The sequence below is a fragment of the Panthera pardus genome, unplaced genomic scaffold (assembly GCF_024362965.1).
Source record: "Panthera pardus isolate Hobbes unplaced genomic scaffold, ASM2436296v1 HiC_scaffold_24, whole genome shotgun sequence".
Classification (NCBI taxonomy): Eukaryota; Metazoa; Chordata; class Mammalia; order Carnivora; family Felidae; genus Panthera; species Panthera pardus.
In genome coordinates this window covers 26,730,377-26,751,115 of record NW_026526810.1, presented here as the reverse complement: position 1 = coordinate 26,751,115, position 20,739 = coordinate 26,730,377, and the positions used below count along the sequence as shown (strand labels likewise).

Here is a 20,739-nt window from a genome sequence, read left to right as displayed (position 1 = left end):
TTCCATTTTAACATAAGTACTTGATGGATCTAACTCGTGCCTTAAAATTCTAAATGGAGGAAGGGGTGACCACTTCATTCTTCTGTTAAGAGAACTTTTTTGTTCTTCTTTGGAAAGACGTTTTAAGCCATGTGAGTTTAGCGCTGTGTTGTAAGAAATTTGGTTTATCTACCCCTAGAATGTGTCATTATTCCTGAATGTTTGTGGATGAGTGGGAAGGGGGTGCAGTTGGCTTTAGGGAAAGTGCACTGGCTGTGGCATCACTTCCCCCAAGGGCTTATTTCTCATTATACCTTGAGCAAGCCGCTCTCTGACCCTCAGTTTCCTCATTGGTAACGTTGCTGAATGAGCATTAAGGGATAACATATTCGAAACCATGACCTAGATGAGACTGGGACCTTGAGTGGGCTTTTGAGTCACGACTTAGCCTCACAAAAAGGGTCAGACCCCAGGAATGACCAGCTGGTGGCAGTCTTTCACATGTGAGTAGTGGCTTGGTCTCACAATCAACCCTGTTAAGCTGTAGTCTCAACCAGGCAATTTTTTTTTGCAACTGGAAGACACATATGTTGAGCACTTAATGCCAGGCATGAATGAGATCCAGCTTCCATTTAATTAGCTCAAGTGGGAGAGATTAGAGAAAGTGTGAGTGAAGTTTACAAACACTTAAAGGATCCAGAACACATCCTATTGCCCGATTGCAAATAAAGTTAATTAATCTCTACCTGATTGAATTGAGGTTGTAAACTCACATCTGAATCTTCTCTTAAACTTCCAGGGATATATAGTTTTTCTGACTCACTGACTCACCTTAAAAATATCCTTGCAGCTCCTTTTAATTGAGGGTGGACCTTATGAGACATCGGCATCATTGACTTTTTAATTCAAAAAGTAAACTTTAGTGACAAGTTTAAACACACGTGCAATATTTAGTCACAACAGAAAAAAAATTGGGGGGAGGCGCCTGGGTGGCTCAGTCGGTTGAGCCTCCGACTTCAGCTCAGGTCATGACCTCACGGTTCATGGGTTCAAGCCCCACATTGGGCTCTGTGCTGACAGCTCAGAGCCTGGAGCCTGCTTTGGATTCTGTGTCTCGCTCTCTCTCTCTGCCCCTCCCCTGCTCACGCTCTGTCTCTCTCTGTCTCTCAATAATAAATAAACGTTTAAAAAAATTTTTTTTAATTTTTTTAAGTCCACCACCCTCATATCTTAAGGACATTTTCCAGGAGAAGAAACAAAACATTGAGCTTTTTGTTACAGAAGATGATACAGGAACCTGAAGTTCAGGAATAGCCATTACGGCCTCTTAGTCCCTCAAGCCCCAGTTGGGCCAAGTTTAGCATTTCGGCTGTAGCTGGAGAGAGAGGACAGTCCTCACCACAGGGCTGCTTAGGCATTTCATGATGCCTCTCAGTGTTTTATCGGCCCAGAGGTTCAGTTAGGAGTCAGGTCCTTTTCTGACTACCAAGAGGATCTGGCCCTTTTAGGCACATCCTTCAGGGACAGTGAGTGGGTGTGTTTCGGTGCCTCAAGTTGAAGGGTAGTCTGTGCTTCCTGGTAGGGATCCATGATTCCCCCTGATTCCTGCTGAGAGACTTCCTGAGCCAGGTTTGGGGTGGGTACCTACTTTCAAGTCGAAATGTGTTGTGCTTTTCGCTGCGGTTGTATGCTAAAGTCAAGCTCCTCTATACGGCTCATCCCTGTAATGTTCTCTCATTGGGTACTTGGCTCGACCCGTAACATTCTTTTAAATTAAGCACATGGGGGTCTGAGGACATTTTCCCAGATGCGTGTATATGACTTGGTTTGGAAAGCAGAAATTAAGTTAGTAGGTCAAATGGAAACTACATGGAAAGAAATATTCTTAGGGTTTGAAACAGGAAGATAACTTAGATTCAATTCACCTTGTATTCTTCAGGAGGATTTAACTATCTTGAGTGTTTGAGGCTAAGAAAGAGACCAGATAATATACAGCTGAAACAAACAAACAAAAAAAAACCCTTTAGCCTAGAATATTCCAATTACTCTAAGAAAAGATTTTCTTTTTTGTAAAAAGGACTGACTCATTAGCTCAAATTCCCAATAACAGTGCAGATAGAGTATAAGTCATGCAAAGCATTTGTGAGCCTGTAGGAAAGGCTCTTTTCCTCTACCCTCTTGAGTTCTGCAATGAAGGCCTACAAATTAAACTAACAAAAGCCAGATTAACAAGAGAAATGCCAACACATTTTCTTTAATGTTAATTTTTTTTTACATGGCACAGGGAGCCTAATAAGAAAGAAGTGAAAATCCCAAAGAAGCAGCTAGAACTGAGGGCTTATATACCATTTTAACAAAGAGTGGTAAATTTTGAAGAAGTGACTAGACCAAGGAAAGGCGTTGGGGCTTCCAGGACAGTAAATTGTAGGAAAGTGGCTGAGAAATATATGGGGGAAACTAATGGAAGATAAGAGTTATTTTAGTTAAGTTTGTCTATAAATGGGGGAAACTAATGGAGGATTAGAGTTATTTTAGTAAAGTTTGTCTACATTCCTCTTGGCATTAGCTCCCCAATGGCAATTATAAAAATGTTCTCTTTAGGTCACCTGGGTGGCTCAGTCGATTGGGTGTTGACTTTTGGTTTCGGCTCAGGATCATGAGATCAAACCCCTCATTGGGCCCCACATTGGGCATAGAGACTGGCTAAGACTTTTTCTCTCCCTCTGTCTCTGTACCCTCCCTCAAAAAAAAAAAAATGTTTTCTTCCTGGTACTAGGCAGAAATTTCTCACAGGAAACTTATGCACTGCTTTTAGGCAGGAAGGGGGAAGGCAGAGAGCCCTTCCTGGATCTGATGTTTCTCAATCACCTTCAATTAAAAATAGGTCAAAGCAGCATATTTTGGGGTGGCATATTCTAATCCCCTTCAAGCTACAAAGAGTTTCCTCCCTGAGGAGTCAGGCCCAGCCCAGCAGTGGTCATATAAATGTTTGATTATTCATCCTGGGCTGTGATTTTGCAAGACTAGACAGCAATGTACAAAAAAAGAAAATAAAAATTTTGATAAGGAAACAGGGTTGTATTTTTTTCTTTCCTCAAATTTTTTCTAAATCACATCGCTTTTGCTTATTTTTTAAAACAGTAACATTAGTGAAACAAATTTCCCTTCTGTTTTTAAGGGAAGACCCAGCAGAAACCGTTAGAACAGGCTTTGGTTGAGCTCTGAAGGGCCACTTTCCTGGTTGGAACATGCTGGTTACAGAAGAGAAATGAGCAAGGAAGGACCCAAGTCTGTATTCATTTCTTCAACTGATATTCATGGATTTGCCCATAAGTTAGGTGCTGACCTGAGAAGGAACTAAAGATGATTCCATAGTCCTTTCCTTCACTGAGCCTACTTCTATAAAGGAAAGAATAAAGCAAAGTAGGACATAAGTAACGGTAGAGGAAGACGGTAGAATGCAGAGTGCCTTGAGAATCCTGAGGCTGGAAAGAGAGTATTGAATCAGGCAATCCAGGGAGTTTTCACTGGCATCTGAGCTGAGCCTTAACAGATTTTGGTGTGTCCTGGGGAAGGGGAAGAGTGCTCTAGGTAGATAGAAGGAACAGCATGGCCAAGGTCCAGTGAGCCCTTCATGCAATGGCGAATGGAGGACCCTGCCTCTGTCCAGCATGAGGTGTGTGGGATAGAATAATGGTGAGTTAGCCTAGAAGACTGAGGTTGGCTGAGGTTGACTGAGGTCATCTTCTAGGAAAGCTTTGATGTCAGGTGGGGAAATCCATGTTGGAATGGGATGGCATCAGGGGGACTTTCAGCATGGCAGTCCCAACACCTGGAAGCCCAACAAATTGGAAAGGGTGTTGAGGCTGAGTAACAGGCTGTGACCACAGTCCAGGGGAAGAACATTAGTAGTGCTGGGAGCCGTGGGCAGAAAGGAACACAACAGGAAAAAATGTGGTCAAACCACATCTGTGAGACCTGAAGGTTGGCTAGATGTTGGAAGCAAGAACTCAGAAGAACAGTCAACTTTTGAATCCTGGTAGAAATTTGAGCACAACTTGGAAAACCAAGAGTAGCAATGGGGTTGGTGGTGAAGGCAGGGTTCCATTATTTTACATGCTGGACATGAGGTATCTGGGGAACACTCAGACAGAGAGGTCCAGAAAATGTCTGCATGTACAGGATGAGAAGCAAAATAAGGCAGCATTCCAAAGTATTTCAAGACAGATGGAGAACGCTCTTTGAGCTTTAGGGTATGGCTCAGGAATGTGTTTACTAGGCACTAGATGAGAACAGTGTGATTATAGGAGACAAATCACTGGTGGTTCTGTGGCTGTAAGTGAAGACCTTGCCTCAGTTTCTCTATTTTAGAGCGGAGATATAGGACTTGACCCTTTAAAGCCCCTTATACCATTTTTTGGACATCTGCTATACGCAGAGCGCATCATTCCTTACCTGTCCTATGCCAGCTGTCCAGGTGAGTATGCCAAACACATGAGGGGCTGGGTCACTTGCCCCAGGCCACCCAGCTAGTAGACATATTAACACCGATGTGCCTGGTTCCCGGGCCAAGCTCTCCCTCTATACCAAGCTGTCTCCTAACACTGTCACAGCTGTGGCCTTCAGGGACTTAATAGCAGGCGGCAATGATGAGGTGACAGACTTCACTTCCCCAGTCTCCCCAGACTAGCCCAATGTCGGCTACCAGCAGGTAGACAGAGGCCCAAGTGTTCATGCTCTCTCATTCTTCTGCTACTGGATATGTTTTCAAAAGCAAAAGCCAAGACAGGCAGTCTGACAAGTGTGTAAGCGTATGAATCGCAGTAGTGGGACAGGATATTTGGAAAGAAGACTGTCCCAGAATATCTAAGATGGGGGGGCGGGGTTGCCATACTGGTACTCCATAATGGAGTAGGCTATGCGGGAAAACTGATCAGAGACTCCAAAGGGAAAGAGTTGGTAGGGAAATGAGATGTTCAGTTCTCCTTCACATCATTTGAAAGTGGTTTCCGAGCCTGTAGGGGTGTCCCCTCTAATGGAACTATCTCCTGTCTCTCAGTGCTCAGCGGAGTGTGGGGCTGGAGTGCGGACACGCTCAGTGGTGTGCATGACCAACCACGTCAGCAGCCTGCCCCTGGAAGGCTGTGGGAACAACCGGCCAGCGGAGGCCACCCCGTGTGACAATGGGCCCTGCACGGGCAAGGTGGAGTGGTTTGCGGGGAGCTGGAGCCAGGTGAGTGGCCAGAACTGGCTGTGTTTGTCTGTCTCTGGTAAGAGCATCAATAGCAGAGGGGTCAGGAACCAGAAGTGGGAGTAGCCCAGGCATCCTGGGCTTGAATCCCAGCAGTGCTGCCCGTGACCCTGGAGAGGCTACTTATGCTCTTGGAGCTGCATTCAGTCAACAGTGTTTCTTGAGCTCCTACTATGTGCTCTTCTAAGCACATGAATTACATCAATGAACAAAACAAATATCCCTGCCCTCAGGAGAATATGGTCTAGCATGGTTTCTTTGTCTATAAAATGCTGCTAATGACCGCACTGTATGAGGTTCTTTTTAGAAGAAATGAAGAAGGAAATGTGTATAAAGAATGCAGCGCATTTGCTTGCCATACAACAAATACACTCTACATCATAGCTGCCGCTGCCATTATTATCGACAGTAAAGCCAGTTTTGTCTGTATTTCTGTATTTGAGTGTCAGAAGCACAAATAGATAGGGTCCAGCAATACTACCTGTGGGGATATATGCAAAGGAAGCAAAATCAGTGTCTCGAAGAGATACCTGCACCTTTGTGTTCGTAGAAGCATTATACACCATAGCCGACATCTGGAAATAACCTAAGTGTCTGTTGAGACGTGGGTGGGTAAAGGAGATGTGATACATATAACTGATGTAGGATAGATATTATTCAACCATAAAAAAGAAGGAGATCCTGCCCTTTGTTGCAACACAGGTAGACCCGAAGGCCATCAAATAGGCCAGACAGACAAAGACACTGCATGGTGTCACTTACGTGTGGGATCTGAAAAAAAAACCTGGAACGCGGAGAAACAGCAGAACGGTGGCTGCCGGGGCCTGGGGGTGGGGGTGGGGTGGGGAAAATAGAGAAAGGTGGGTAAAACAGACAGACTTTCAATTGTAAGATAAAAAAAGTTCTGAGGATCTAATGTATAACACGATGAGGATAACTGAAAATACCGTATCGTCAAAATTTGCTAAGAGGATACAATGTAAGTGTTCTCACACACAAAAGAGAGAAATATGGGAGGCGATGGAGGTGTTGATTAGCTTGACTGTGGGAATCCTTTCACAATGCATATGTACATCAAACCATCATGAGTACATTTTAAATATATTACAATTGTTGTCAATTATGTCTCAATAACAGGAGAAAATAGAAGCTCATGTAGAAAAAGTTGAGGCTGTTCCTTATAAAGAACAGATAATACCAAATACTTTAAGAAAGCAACTGAATTGATCAATTGATTTTTTTTTCCCCCTCAGTGTTCCAGAATTGAACACAGGCTCCCTAAGAAAATGTGGAAAAAAGATCATTCCTTCTTACTGCCCCGTTATGATTAACATTAGTACTTTGAGTTCTTGGGCCCCTAAGCATTTGGCTCTCAGGGCTGGCTGGTTCTCCCAGACGTTTTTGGCTGATGATCCTGATTTATACATTATCAGGACCTCTGGCTCCATATAGAATTTTATTTCTTTTAAGTATCCTTAAAGACAGACCCTGAAAAAATGGACTGCCCCGTCCTTGTAAGCTGATACAACCCCCTTGGAAAGCAGTTTGGCCATAAAAGTCAAGAACCATAAAAATGTTCATTTGCCTTAACCAGTCACTCTGCTTCTGGGGATTCTTTTTAAGAAAATAATTACCAGAAGGGGGGGCAAAAAAGGCATTTTTTAACAGAGGTGTTCATGACAGCAGGGCACGTAGGGATATTATGGTATATCATAACTCATTACAATATCATGTAACAACAACAGTGATAATTAGGGAGACGTAGAAAGTACACATGATATAGTGGCAAGTGAAAACCAGAATATGAAAATACATGAATGTCATCTCAGCCGCTTCAAAGAATAGGGTTTTATATGAACAACATGGGGAAATGTTTTCTTCTCAAGTTTCCTTTAATGTTTTTATAATACAAACGGTAAAATATAGAAAATTCAGAAAGAAAGAGAATCCAAGTACTTCCAGTGCTACCCGAGTGGGTATCAGAGGCAGATAACACCTGATAACTGACCCCAGCCCATTTTCTCTGTAGTTCTTCTGACTCGGGGCAGTCAGCTTAACCTCTGTGGGCCTGTTTCCCCATCCAAACATGAGGATAAGAATACCAACTAATAAATAGTAGTTCCCTTTTCCCCATGGTTATGATTTTGTCTGCCGGCTATTTCTGTGTCATTATTGATAGCAAAACACTTAGGGCGTGGGACCTGAATCCCAAAGATAATTCAGAAGGAGCTGTGTTACACAACGTACCCACAGAAACCGAGGCAATGGGAAGAGCCCTATGGGAAATTGTAACAGCCCTCACATGGTGAGGATGAGCAGTACAATTCAACTCGAATGTCTACCAATCTCCCAAGACGAGAGGGGAGCAGGACTCAGGGTCTTTTTCCTGGCAGGCCTCCTGTTGACTCCTGACCTACTCAGAGAACTGAGAGTGATGTGAATCTGGGTGAAGGCAGTGTTTGTTTCTGCCAAGATTAGAAACAGAATTTATTGCCCTGTTGTCCAAAAGGGTCAGGACATGACTGAATGTGACAAGGTTTTCGTTCTGGATTTATAAGGATGTTGGGGTCTGCTGGCACCTCCATACCCTGGGAATCTGATGTTGTCCCCAGAGAAAATGAAGTAGAGCATGCTTATTTATTGAAACTAAAATAAAAATAAATGTTGCTTCCATCGATGTGGTTTGAACGATAGTTGCATCTGGAACACCCCACTAGCCTGGTCATAGTGAATTGTCCAGGGGGGACGTGTAACCCAAGCCAAGCCAAGCAGAGTTTTTCTCTGGGACTTTTAGTGTGGGCTTAGGGGGAAGAGACTCCCTGGGAAGTCGTGAGCACGGGTGCTAGCAGCGGCCTTGTTGAGGCTTGTGGAGCAAGCCAATCCAAGAGAAGGAGACCTGTCAAGCTTAAGGAGTCTCTTTTCTACCTGCAGCCAAAGTAGCCCAACTCCTACTCAGGGTATTCCACCAGTATCTAGATCAGTGCCTAGACGCATCACAGATGTTTCCTATCTTCCCCGCCAGTTCTGGGTTTACTTCCCCTGTACATTGTCTTTGTTCTGGGGGGGTCTTTCACAGTCTCTAGCCATTGAGAGCAGCCCTCTTGTCTGCCTATCTGTCTGGATTTCACGGGCATCTTGAGCAGATATCTCCACTCTCATCTGGTCTTGGATCAGTGATCCGCCAATGTACAACTGCAGGAATTCTTCGGGTGTACAAACACACATAATCGCTCCCACTGCTCAGTGGAAGTAGTTATCCCTGTTAAATACCACTTGCTCTTCTAGGCTTTTCACCATGAATTATATTTTACCTGATATTTGCATTACTCTCATTTCTCGTTGTCGAATTTCACCTGGTGCATCTTCGTCACCTTCTTATGTACTTTTCCGAGGTATGCGTTTTGTAGGCAAGACTATATTTTTACCCAGTCTGCAAGTCTCTGTAGTTTTGGTTTGGTGTGGTTTGGAGTTGTTTTTAATGTTTATTTATTTTAAGAAAGAACAAGAGGGAGTGGGGGAGGGGCAGGAAGAGAGAGACTCCCAAGCGGGCTCCATGCTGACAGTGGATCTCACAGTGAGATCACAACCTAAGCTGAAACCGAGTGTCAGACACTTAACCAGCTGAGCCACCTAAGCACCCCAAGCAAGTCTCTGTTTTTTTAAGAATTAAAATTTAACCATTCACATTTATTGCAATCAGTTATATGTTTGGACTTTCCCCTGCCATCTTAACTTGTGTTTCCTGTTTAGGTTATTGCCATGCTTTCTGGGTCTGTTTCTTCTTAACTTTCTGCACATTTGCATTGATTAGGTTTCTCTAATTCCATTTTTCCCTCTAACATTTTGGAAGTTATAAATTCTATTTTTATTCATTTGGTAATAACATTCAAATATTTAGCAGTTTTTAAAGTTTTATGTTTCTATCTGTGTTATCTATAACTACATCTTCCCCCAAAAGAAAACAGAAACCTTAAGTCCTCATTTATTTATCTCCACTTTCTCCATCCACAATAGCTCCCAAAAGATCTTGAGATCATCTGGATCCAGCTGCATATTAATTTAACTAATTTTATAGAAAATACTGAACATTGAGAAAATTTAGGTTTAAAAATAGCTTTCTCCCACCCAAAGGTTCTTTTTATTGAAATATAATTCACATACCATAAAATTCACCCTTTAAAAAAATTTTTTTAATGTGGATTTATTTTTGAGACAGAGACAGAGCATGAGCGGGGGAGGGGCAGAGAGAGAGGGAGACACAGAATCCGAAGCAGGCTCCAGGCTGTGAGCCGTCAGCACAGACCTGACGTGGGGCTCGAAATCACCAACTGCAAGATCATGACCTGAGCCGAAGTCTGACGCCCAACTGACCGAGCCACCCAGGCGCCCCAGAATTCACCCTTTTAAAAGTATACAATTCAGGGGCGCCTGGGTGGCTCAGTCGGTTAAGCGTCCGACTTCAGCTCGGGTCACGATCTCACAGTCTGTGAGTTCGAGCCCCACGTCGAGCTATGGGCTGATGGCTCAGAGCCTGGAGCCTGGAGCCTGCTTCCGATTCTGTGTCTCCCTCTCTCTCTGCCCCTCCCCCATTCATGCTCTGTCTCTCTCTGTCTCAAAAATAAATAAAAACGTTAAAAAAAAAATTAAAAGTATACAATTCAGTGGTTTTTAGTATATCCACAAAACTGTACAGCCACCACCACTGTCTGATTCCCGAACATCTTCATCATCCCTGGAAACCCCTGTATCCATTATTAACAACAGCTTTTGCCAACTTCTGCTTTATGTCCTTGCTGGTGTGTCTTCTTCCAGGTTCTTTTTTATCTGGTTAGAGACCGTTAGTCAGTAAGTCTTTCAAATAGGATCATGAGTGGTAAGTTTCTGAGCCATTGAAAATCTGAGAATGCCTTCACTTTGCCCTTTGACAGTAGGGGCAGATGTCTTTACTGTCAGGCACCCGGGCACAGTCAGGCCAGCCCAGCTGTTCCTGGTCAGTACCTTAGCGGCCACTCTCTCCCTGCCTTGAGTCCTCTCTCCTGCTCCTCATATTCCTTCTCACCCAAAGCACCTGAACTCTCCTCCTTGCCAGGCATCCTCCTGCGTGTGCATTTGGAACTATGATGTGCTTCTTCAATTTAGTCTCAGCTGCCTTTCACCGTTCTAGTATCCCCCATAACTTCCGTTCCACCAAGGATGAGTATCCTTTCTTGTTTTCAAATGCTATTTTGTGCATGCACACGTATATTACACCCCCTCCCGCCCCTGCCATACACACATACATTCACTTGTTCCTAACGCAAATATTCTGCCATTTCTGGGCATTGAGGGTAGAAGGCTGAGCTATGTACTCATTCTCCCTTAATTACCTAATCTCTTCAAGGACTTTCTAAAAATAGCATCAAATAACTTCAGGTTTTGGTCAAGGTTTGTACTCTGCTATTCCGCCAAGCACTCAGTACAGACACAGACCCTCAGAGCAGTCATGGCGGGGAGGAGTCTTTCTGATTAGGTTTCCAAACCGCCACTTTGCAAGTGAGACAGTAGAGCCATGGGGAAGTGCAATATCTTGGCTAAAGTCACAGAGCTATTGAGTGACGATGTCTGGACTAGTTTCCACGTCTCCTATTCCGCCCTTGCTTTAACACACACACTCACTCCTCCTGCAGGGGAGGCCAGACCTTTGCCTGGCAGCCTGGTCAGGCTCCTCCCCTGCCTCCGGTGCTGTCATTGTCTGCAGCATTTGTAAGAAAAGGACAAAACCTGAATATACTCCAAATCAATCATAAACTATCGTGGAAAAAAATAGGAAAAACAAACTAAGAAGACGTATTCTCTGGATGTCTTATGAGGATGCCCCGCCCACCCAAAAAAGGGCACAAAGGGGAAATTGCTGAGGGTGATGCTTATGATGTCCTGTGTGCTTAATTCATAGTCTGTTGGTTTGGGGTTTGTCTTTTTTTTCTGTAGATATGTGTGGGTTTTCCCCCGTTTTTTTAATTCGATTATGTTCCTGCATACAGACAGTAAAGGTAAAGTTAAGAGTTTCAACTGAAGAAATTATTAGAGGCTCTTATACAGGTAGTAGATTATTTAAAGTCTCTAGAAGAATATAGATCACAGTTTAAAATTTTTGTAATCAAGAAGTGTTAAGAGTCAACCAAACGTGAACAGAAAACATTTTACAAAGTAACAGATACTTAAATAGAATAATTGGTGAGCAGTTACATGCATCGTCTTCGTGGAAACTAACAAAATACGCCAATACATGTAATTGTCTGACCACCCTCTTTGGGTGACTACCCCCTGCACACTTCCCACCAAGCTGGGAAGTGAAAGGCTTGAACTCCAACGTCAAAGCTTCCTGCTGGCCACCTGTTGGGAGGGGAGGGTTGACCACAGGGGGCATTGTCCCCAGTCTTGGATCTTCTCACGTTTGTGCATCCCAAAGAATTTTAATTTAGCCCTTCATCCACAGGTGTGTGGGCTCTAAGAGACTACTTCATTCCCAGTATCCACGCGCTGCGACCTGGCAAAGCCATCAGAATGTTGGTTCATTGTTTTACAATGAGCAGTGTCAGAATCTACCGGACAGGGACAACCAAATTGACAGGCTGATGTGTTCCTGCCTGTGTGCCCGGGGAGGGGTTATATAAAAGAGGTGGTCTAAAAGAAACCGTTTCAGTCTCACCACAGAGGGCACCACAATCCTGGCGCTGTGATAACCCAGGGCACCTACTCTCCATTCCAAACACAGAGCTGTTAGGAAAATTGGAATCCACCTGCAACTTTTCGTCCAGTAATATTTTCCAGGTGCCGTTGGGCTCATCCCCACTGAACTGATGATAAAAAGCACTCAAACAGACACCGCTTGATGTTCTCGTCCCCTTTCTGTCATGTGACACCCATCCTTCTCTGATTTTTCTCCAGTGTTCCATCGAGTGTGGGAGCGGGACCCAACAGAGGGAGGTGATTTGTGTTAGGAAGAACGTAGACACCTTTGAAGTGTTGGACCCATATGAATGTTCCTTCCTGGAAAGACCCCCCCGCCAGCAGTCATGCCACCTCAAGCCTTGTGGGGCCAAATGGTTTAGCACAGAATGGAGCATGGTAAGTCATGGTGCTCTTTATAGACATCACATTAGTACATCATGCTTTTGTTTTCCTCCCATAGACAGCCAGACCACCTACTGTGTGCAGGCACTGGGCTCAGCCCTGGAGTAGATTCCCTACAGTGACCTACTCTAGACAGTGGCTGTTGGGGCCTGCTTGGTGGGAGGAGCCAAAGGCTGGGACCATCTTGATCTCTAAACTGAAGAGGCCATAAAGCAGTGACTCTCAATTTGATTTATTTATTTTTTAATAATTTTTTTATTTTTTTATTTTTTTTAATTTTTTTGTAATGTTTATTTATTTTTGAGAGAGACAGAGACAGAATGCCAGTGGGTTAGGGGCAGAGAGATAGAGAGACACAGAATCCGAAGCAGGCTCCAGGCTCTGAGCTGTCAGCACAGAGCCCGACGCGGGGCTCAAACTCACGAGCTGTGAGATCATGACCTGAGCTGAAGTCGGTCGCTTAACCGATTGAGCCACCCAGGCACCCCAATAATTTTTTTAATGTTTATTTATTTTTGAAAGAGAAAGAGAATGCAAGTGGGGGAGGGGCAGAGAGAGAGGGAGACACAGAATCTGAAGCAGGCTCCAGGCTCTGAGCTGTCAGCACAGAGCCCAGTGCAGGGCTTGAACCCACAAACCAGGAGATCATGACCTGAGCTGAAGTCGGACACTTCACTGACTGAGCCACCCAGGCACCCCATCAGTTTTAGTGTGTGCAAAAGAATCAACCAGCATTTTGTTTGGAAAGACCGGATTCTGGCTCCACCCTAGCCAAGTATTTTGCATTTTGAACAAGTTCCTTAGGTGAGTTGGATGCAGGTATCCTTGGACATTCTGAGAAATGCTGTTGTACAGGGGACGTGGTTGGGGTATAGTTGGGACATAATTGGCTGTGAGTTGATGGTTGTTGATGCTGCTGGACGCATGGGAGTTTGTTTTAGTATTTGGTCTCCTTTTGAAGATGTTTCAAATCTTCCAAAATCTGCGCCTCCAATGTGCTAGGCTAATGGGCTGTCAAAAATCTCTTAACGCTCTCCTTTTGTCGCCATGCAGTGCTCCAAGAGCTGCCAAGGTGGCTTCCGGGTCCGGGAAGTGCGCTGCCTGTCAGATGACATGACCCTAAGCAATCTCTGTGACCCTCAGTTGAAACCAGAAGAGAAAGAATCTTGTAACCCTCAGGACTGTGTCCCTGAAGTTGGTAAGTAGGGATTCCTTTCTAGGAGAAAAGATACATCCTTCTTAAACTCCATCAAGTTCTCTGGTATGAAAATGCCAAGCCCATCTAGATCTCTCCATGACCTTGTGCATAGTCATGGAGTTCAGGGGGTCAAAATACTTTCAGTGTGATAAGTTTCACAGTTTAAGATGACTGTTCATAGCAGGGATGGTCATCCAAAACACCCTCCAAACTTAAATGCGAACTAATTAAAATGCTAATGGTTTCAGAGATTCGGTTCCATTATCTTTAAGGTCAAAGTAGTGAGAGTTCAACTTTTAACTGTGGGAACAAGTCAGTGTAAGGAAGAAAATTAATAAGAAAGGTCTAAATCTATTTTTTTAATGTTAAATAATAATTAAAAATAAGAAAACCTTGGTATAGAACATAAAAGGAAATGTGAGTGAATAGAGAGACTAACTGTTCCTGGGTGGGAACACTCAATACTATAAAGAGGATAAAATAAGGTTCATGGGGTTCAGCATATAATATGTTCAAATAGATTGCCAGGGCTCCTGGGTGGCTCAGTTGGTTAAGCATCAGACTTCCGCTCAGGTCATGATCTCACAGTTTGTGAGTTTGAGCCCTGAGTCAGATCCTGTGCTGACAGCTCAGAGCCTGGAGCCTGCTTCGGATTCTGTGTCTCCCTCTCTCTGCCTCTTCCCCATTTGTGCCTCTCTCTCTCTCTCTCTCTCTCTCTCTCTCTCTCTCTCTCTCCCCCTCCCTTTCTCTTTCAAAAATAAATAAACATTAAAAAAATTTAATATATTGCCTTATCATATACTTGAACATATTATAAAACTACATAAATTAAAACTATATGCTACTGATTCAGGAAGAGACAGGCATATCAATGTTATAATACATAATTCTGAAACAGATTCCTTTATACCAAGGAAGTGAAGTATGATAGTCTAATATTAAGGAAGTACGGAAAGGAGAGATCTCCACTGTATTCAGATAGTTGAAGATCCATTTGAAAAAACAAAGAAAAGCATCTTAAATCTTGCCTTATGCCATATAGAAACACAAGTGCCTAATGGATTGAAGATCCTTACATAAAAAAAAAAAAAACATACTGTAAAAATGCCAGAGAAAATGTATCTCAGAGTTGGTTAAGTCTTCATAAACTAGACCCAAAACTCAGAGGCCTCATTGCTGAATGTAAAAACATAATTAATTAAAAACACTTTTCTGTTAAGAACATTGTATTAGGGCTCTCTAGAGAACCAGAACCAATAGGAAAGATAGACGGATGGATAAGTGGGTAGGTAGACAAAAGATGACAGATAGATAGATGATAGATGAGAGAGAGAGAGAGAGAGAGAGAGAGAGATGGATAGATAGATGGATAGATAGATAGATAGGTAAAGAGAGAAAAGAAGGGAGAAATGAGTAATTGGCTTACATGACTGTAGAAGCTGAGAAGCCCCACAATCTACCTGTCACAAGCTGGAGACTCGGGAAAGCTGCTGGTGTAATTCAATCTGAGTCTGAAGGCCTGAGAACCAGGGGGAGCTGATGGCGTGAATCCCAGTCCAAGAGCCGAGATGACGACATGAAATGTCCAGCTCAAGCAGTGAGACAGAAAAGTGGCAAAGTCCTCCTTCCTCTGTTTTACATCCTGTTCAGGCCTTCAGTGGATGAGGCCCATCTGCAATGGGGAGGGCCACCTGCTTTACAGGGCCCGTCAGTTCCAATGCAACCTCATCCAGAAACACACCCGGAAATCACTTTCAATCTGGGCTCCCCATCACTAGTAAAGTTGACACACAAAATGAACCATCACAGACATCATAACCCAAGTTGAAAGAAGCAAAGAAAGGAAAAGAGAGAGAGAATGAGGAACGATTGTGAGACAATGTGAAATATACCTTACTGCAATGTGACACAATCAATATGAGAGGAAACCGTCCAGCCAGGAGCCAGAGCCCAGAGTGACAGAAGTACCATTGCCGATTCATACACACAAACATGTTCACCTAGATGTCGCCTCCATCAACTTACTTACATTGGCAACACATAATTAAAGCATTCATTTAAATGTGGATCCTAAATTGTTAGGTAAATTGTTTTTTAAAAAAAGTAATGCAACACTGGAAAGAAAAGTTGTGTATATAAACTTGTCTACTTGTCTCGGGCCAGCCCAAGATAATTAAAGACAGCCAAAATTACCAGACCCATAGAATTGATTGTACAGTTTGCAGGCTGGGAGTGATTGGTATAAACAGTTCGTGTGTTCTGAAGGGCTAGCCCTCAGCTAGCAGACATCTCCTCCAGGTTTCTAACTAATTTGACGTGATAGAAATTTTTTACCAGTCTGCTTTGCTCTTTTCCACTTGTCTATGATGTCTTTGCAAGGACAAGAAAAAAAACCGTTTAGTTTCCAATTATAGAAAATTCAATTCAGGAAAAGGGAAACTATGAGATTTAACAAAAGAGAAAATGTAAGCAAAACCGTGGTATTCTTTCATATGCCTCAGATTGATCCCGATCGACACCATCAGAGCTAAAGGTACTAAAAATGTCCAGGCTGTGAGCCAGAGTTATGAAGCACAAAGTGTATCCCAGACAATTGCACCCAGCAAGAATCTATATACACTGAGAGAGCAAAGATGGCTCGGGTGCACATTTGGTTATAATGCTCGAGAAGAAAATAGTGTGTGAGTACATGGGCAAATGTATGCTGTTATCAGGTTTTTGAAATCTACATACATTTTTATAATCTTTCACTTAATTCCAGAGAGCCATTACTAAATCACCTCACAACTGACAGTATCTTAGAATCAAAGAATCAAATAAATGCCACTCAAGCAGAGTCAAATCCTTAATATACATAAAACTCACACAAATTAGTTTAAAGAGATAAGAGGGGCGCCTGGGTGGCTCAGTCAAGCATCCAACTTTAGCTCAGGTCATGATCTCACGGTTCATGAGGTCAAACCCCGCGTCAGGCTCTGTGCTGACAGCTCAGAGCCTGGAGCCTGCTAAGGATTCTGTGTCTCCCTCTCTCTTTCTGCCCCTCCCCCGCTTGTGCTCTGTCTCTCTCTGTCTCACAAAGAAAAGAATCCCTATACCTCTGTACCTTTCCTTCAGTTTTGCTGTGTACGTGACAAGACAAGTGATCCAATTTTATAAAGGATAAAAGATACGAACAAACATAGTGGAAGAGGCAGAGTTAGTAATCAGCTTCACTAGCACATCAAAAAGGCAAATTTTAAAAATAATGGTAGTCTGTGTTTTTCCCTAAGACTGGAAAACTTTTAAAAATTGGACAGTATTCACTGTTGGCAAAGTTGTGGGGGGAATGTAATCTTCTAGGAGAACTTTGGCACTATCATTCAATACATAAAGTATTCGGTATCTTTGACTCAGTGACTCTACTTCCAGAAATTTACACTCAAGCTTTGCTCTCAAAAATGTATGGATATGCACATACATGAGGAATAGGGCTCGGAAAATTGTGTAGAATTGGTAAGTGACTGAATTGTAGAATTTCTTGTGACTCATAGAAATCGGAAGCAATTACATTTCTACCGGGAGAAGGAAATGGCTAATTATGCTACTGCACATAGGACAGAATTGACGTCTTGAAAAGAATGTGGTAAAGCTGTATGTCATGATGCATAAATGGATTAAATATACTTGTGAGGCATATCAAAAAGCAAGCATCTGAAATTATGTCAGTTATTTTCCTGATTAATCTGTAAGTTCAAGCAACGTTAATCAAAATCTAGACAGGGCTTTTCATAGAAAAATCTAACAGACAGTGTCTAAAGTTTACACAGAAGAGCAAAAGCAAAGAAATAATAATAGGCAAGGTGATTTTGATAATGACCAATGTTGGGGAACATATCCTACGATGTATCAGGAGATACTGGCACAAGGATAGGTAACTAAACCAAAGGAACGGAATAGAGTTCCCCATATACACTCGAGCATAGCGTGGCTTGTGATACATGGGCAAAGTTAACATTACGAATCTGGGGAGGAAACACGAACGTTCAGTTAATGGTAATGAAACAATTGTTTACCCACAGAGAAAAAAATCCAAATTGAATTCCTCCTTGTCACCGCACATGCCCACACATCAATTCTGGGTGAATTAGGGAAATAAACGTGAAGAGAAGTTTTTGTAACTTTTAAAAGAGAATAAGCGGAAATATGTCTGTTAGCATAGGGAATCATTTCTTCGATGAGAAACACAAATCCCAAACCACAAAGTAAAATGTTATAATGCCTATTATAGGAAAAATAAAATCTATTTGCCAATCAACACTAGGCAAACTGGTAAGAAAGGCCTCAGGCGTGGAGAAGATATTTGCAACACATACAATGAACAAAAAGGATCAGATCCATTATATGCAAAGAATGTCCTTGAATCATTTGTTTTAAGTTAACCAAATTAGCAATTGGTCAAAGGATGGGAAAAGCAAGTCACAGAAAAGGAAACTCGAATGGCCAGAATGGCCAGTATGCGTATGATGACGACAGGTTCGACCTCATTTGGGGATAATGTCACATCCTCCAGATCAGCAAAAAGATGCGGCACAAAGGGAATTCGTCTGTACCACTGACAAAAATGTCGGTTGTTGCACCCACTTGGGAGAGCCATCGGATGGGATCCAGTAAGTTTGCATCTACCTTGTGACCCAGCAGGACCCAGAGAAGGGGATGTGTAACAGTTGTTGAAAGGAGCAGTGTTTGCGGTCTTAAAAAATTGAAAACAACAAATGGATCCATAAGTTGCGGCACATACGATGAAAATGAACTCCCGCAGAGCATTCATTAAACATGAGCGAATCACACAAAGTCGACGTAGAGCACGTCGCCAAGGAATATATACAATCTGCATCTTTTTTTTTTTTTTTTTTTAAGTTTAAATTCCACATAGTGATTGGGGCACGATCATTCACAGCTCGCGTATGAAGAAAGGATTGGGGATAATAAATACCAAATGTGGGGTTTGATGACCTCAGGGGCAGGTGAGAAGAAAGGGGACGTGGCTGCGGAGTGAACTCTGGGAACTGTGTCTCTGCTGGGGAGCAGGAAGGACACCGTCCATTCTGTTACCATGTTTAAAAGGAAAAGATAGGGGCGCCTGGGTGGCTCAGTCGGTTGGGCGTCCGACTTCGGCTCAGGCCATGATCTCGAGGTCCGTGAGTTCGAGCCCTGCGTCAGGCTCTGGGCTGACAGCTCGGAGCCTGGAGCCCGCTTTGGATTCTGTGTCTCCCTCTCTCTGACCCTCCCCCGTTCATGCTCTGTCTCTCTCTGTCTCAAAAATGAATAAACGTTAAAAAAAAATTTTTTTTTTAAAAGAAAAGATAAACGTAAGCTCCTCGCCCACCCTGCACCTCCCATGGGTACTAAAGCAGGACCAGGATGGAAAGCCAAGTCCACTGTCCTTTCTCTTCCCACGGGTCCGGGCTGGCTCTGTGCTCAGAGAGTCTTTTCTGTTCTCTTCTGCTGCAGATGAAAACTGCAAGGACAGGTACTACAACTGCAACGTGGTGGTCCAGGCGCGACTGTGTGTCTACAACTACTACAAGACGGCCTGCTGTGCCTCCTGCACGCGTGTGGCCAACAGGCACCCGGGCTTCCTGGGGAGCAGATAACACGCCCGCTCCGCGGCAGTCGGGCGGTCGGGGAGTCTGTCGGCGGTGGGACTGGCTGGCCGCTGCTCTGCCAGAGGCTTCCAGGCCACCAGCCAGCGTAGTCACCACCCCACCTTCGGCAAAGCGGACACGTCGTGCCCAGGAGCCAGGCCACGGTTGTCCTTTAGCGTCACCATAAACTGATGATCCCTCCTTGGGAAACCTGGCGCCTGGTAAGGTGCCATCTGAAAACCACGCAGTGGGGGGCGGGGTGCATGTAGCTCTCAGTCAACTCCCGTGCCAGCACTTTCTAAGTCACTGAAGGGGCGCTGCCTCGTCCATGGTGCGACTGCCCTTTTCAATATCGGGGCCCCTTGGGGAGTCAGAAGAGGCAGCTCCCACCCCGGAGCCCCACCAAGCCTTGCTGAGACGCCTGCTTCCCACTGTTACCTCAGCCTGGCTGTGCCTATTTTTATTCTCAAAGACATTAGGCTTTTTCCTGCCTTATGACACAAATATCTCATGTCAATATAGTGCTTTATTGTTTCACAGGTGTATTCACAGGTACTAGATCATTAGCGGCCCTCGAAGCCCCAGAATGGAAGCCAGGGAACGAATCATTATCCCCATTTTACTGACAAGGAAACTGAGGCTCAATTTGTGTAACTGACCTGCCAGGTACATTCACCCGTTCGGTGGCAGAGTTGAGTCCGACCCCTGTCATCTGACCATACAACTCACCCCAAGGCCTGCCCAGAAGCCTTAGGTCTACAGGACATGGCTTCATTTCAGACCAAGTGACTGAGAAATTTCCCCGCTCAGCAAACAAAACCCAGTTCTTGAATTCTTTCCTCTGGCCAAAGGTCAAGACTGTATCCACTGCACTCTGTTGTTTCCAAAGTCCGTTTCTGTTTGTCCCTTCCCTGACAAAGTCACAGATCCTCATTACAGGACCCTACGCAGGTTTTGTTAAACCCCGTCCTTAACGGAATTGTCCATGAGACAAGAAAGTCAATGGGGTAGCAAGGTGATGCCTGAAATTCTGAGTGCATTCCCCAGTGATATGTGTCCTCCCCCCCACCCCCAGGGAACTGCACACCAGGGTCCCTTTGGCCACGGAGCCCTTGTGTCATATCTCCGGGCTCTGGGCTTTCCCTCCTTTCGCAGTCACTTCTGGGATGTTCACCGCACATCACCCAGTGGAGAGTCTAACCAACGTGTCTCAGCATAAAACCTGTGTGTATATTAGAAAGAGTCTCCCTTTGGTTTTTCCAGTTTGATTTATGGGTTTCTGTTTTGACTTCCCATCCCTCCCTCCCACCGTGACTCACAACCTATACGCACCATCCCAGACTTGAGCACTAAGATCTGCATTCATACAGCAGCCAGAAGGGTCTCCTTCAGTGGGCTCCTTCAGTGACAGCCACAGTGGCAGGATCCTCCCCGATGCCCTTCTCCTGACTCTGCAGTTCTAGAGGGCTCGGGCTGCAAGGGGGATGCAGTGCATAGGGAAAGGTAAACCACCTAAAAAGCCAATTAAAAAGAATATATATATATATATATATATATATATATATATATATATA

The 20,739-nt window shown here is 43.9% G+C and overlaps 1 protein-coding gene across 4 annotated transcripts in view; it reads left to right on the top strand.

The window, feature by feature from the left end:
• The window catches only part of THSD4 (thrombospondin type 1 domain containing 4), a 566,849-nt gene extending 546,444 nt beyond the window's left edge, over positions 1-20,405 (top strand). For all 4 annotated transcript variants that reach the window (XM_053888890.1, XM_053888892.1, XM_053888891.1 and 1 more), the window contains 4 exons: positions 5,039-5,212; positions 12,158-12,337; positions 13,397-13,541; positions 19,032-20,405. In XM_053888890.1, the coding sequence (XP_053744865.1) occupies positions 5,039-5,212; positions 12,158-12,337; positions 13,397-13,541; positions 19,032-19,174 (642 nt within the window). In that variant the 3' untranslated portion in view covers positions 19,175-20,405. The remainder of the gene's footprint in view (positions 1-5,038; positions 5,213-12,157; positions 12,338-13,396; positions 13,542-19,031) is intronic.
• The last annotated feature ends 334 nt before the right edge of the window (positions 20,406-20,739 follow it).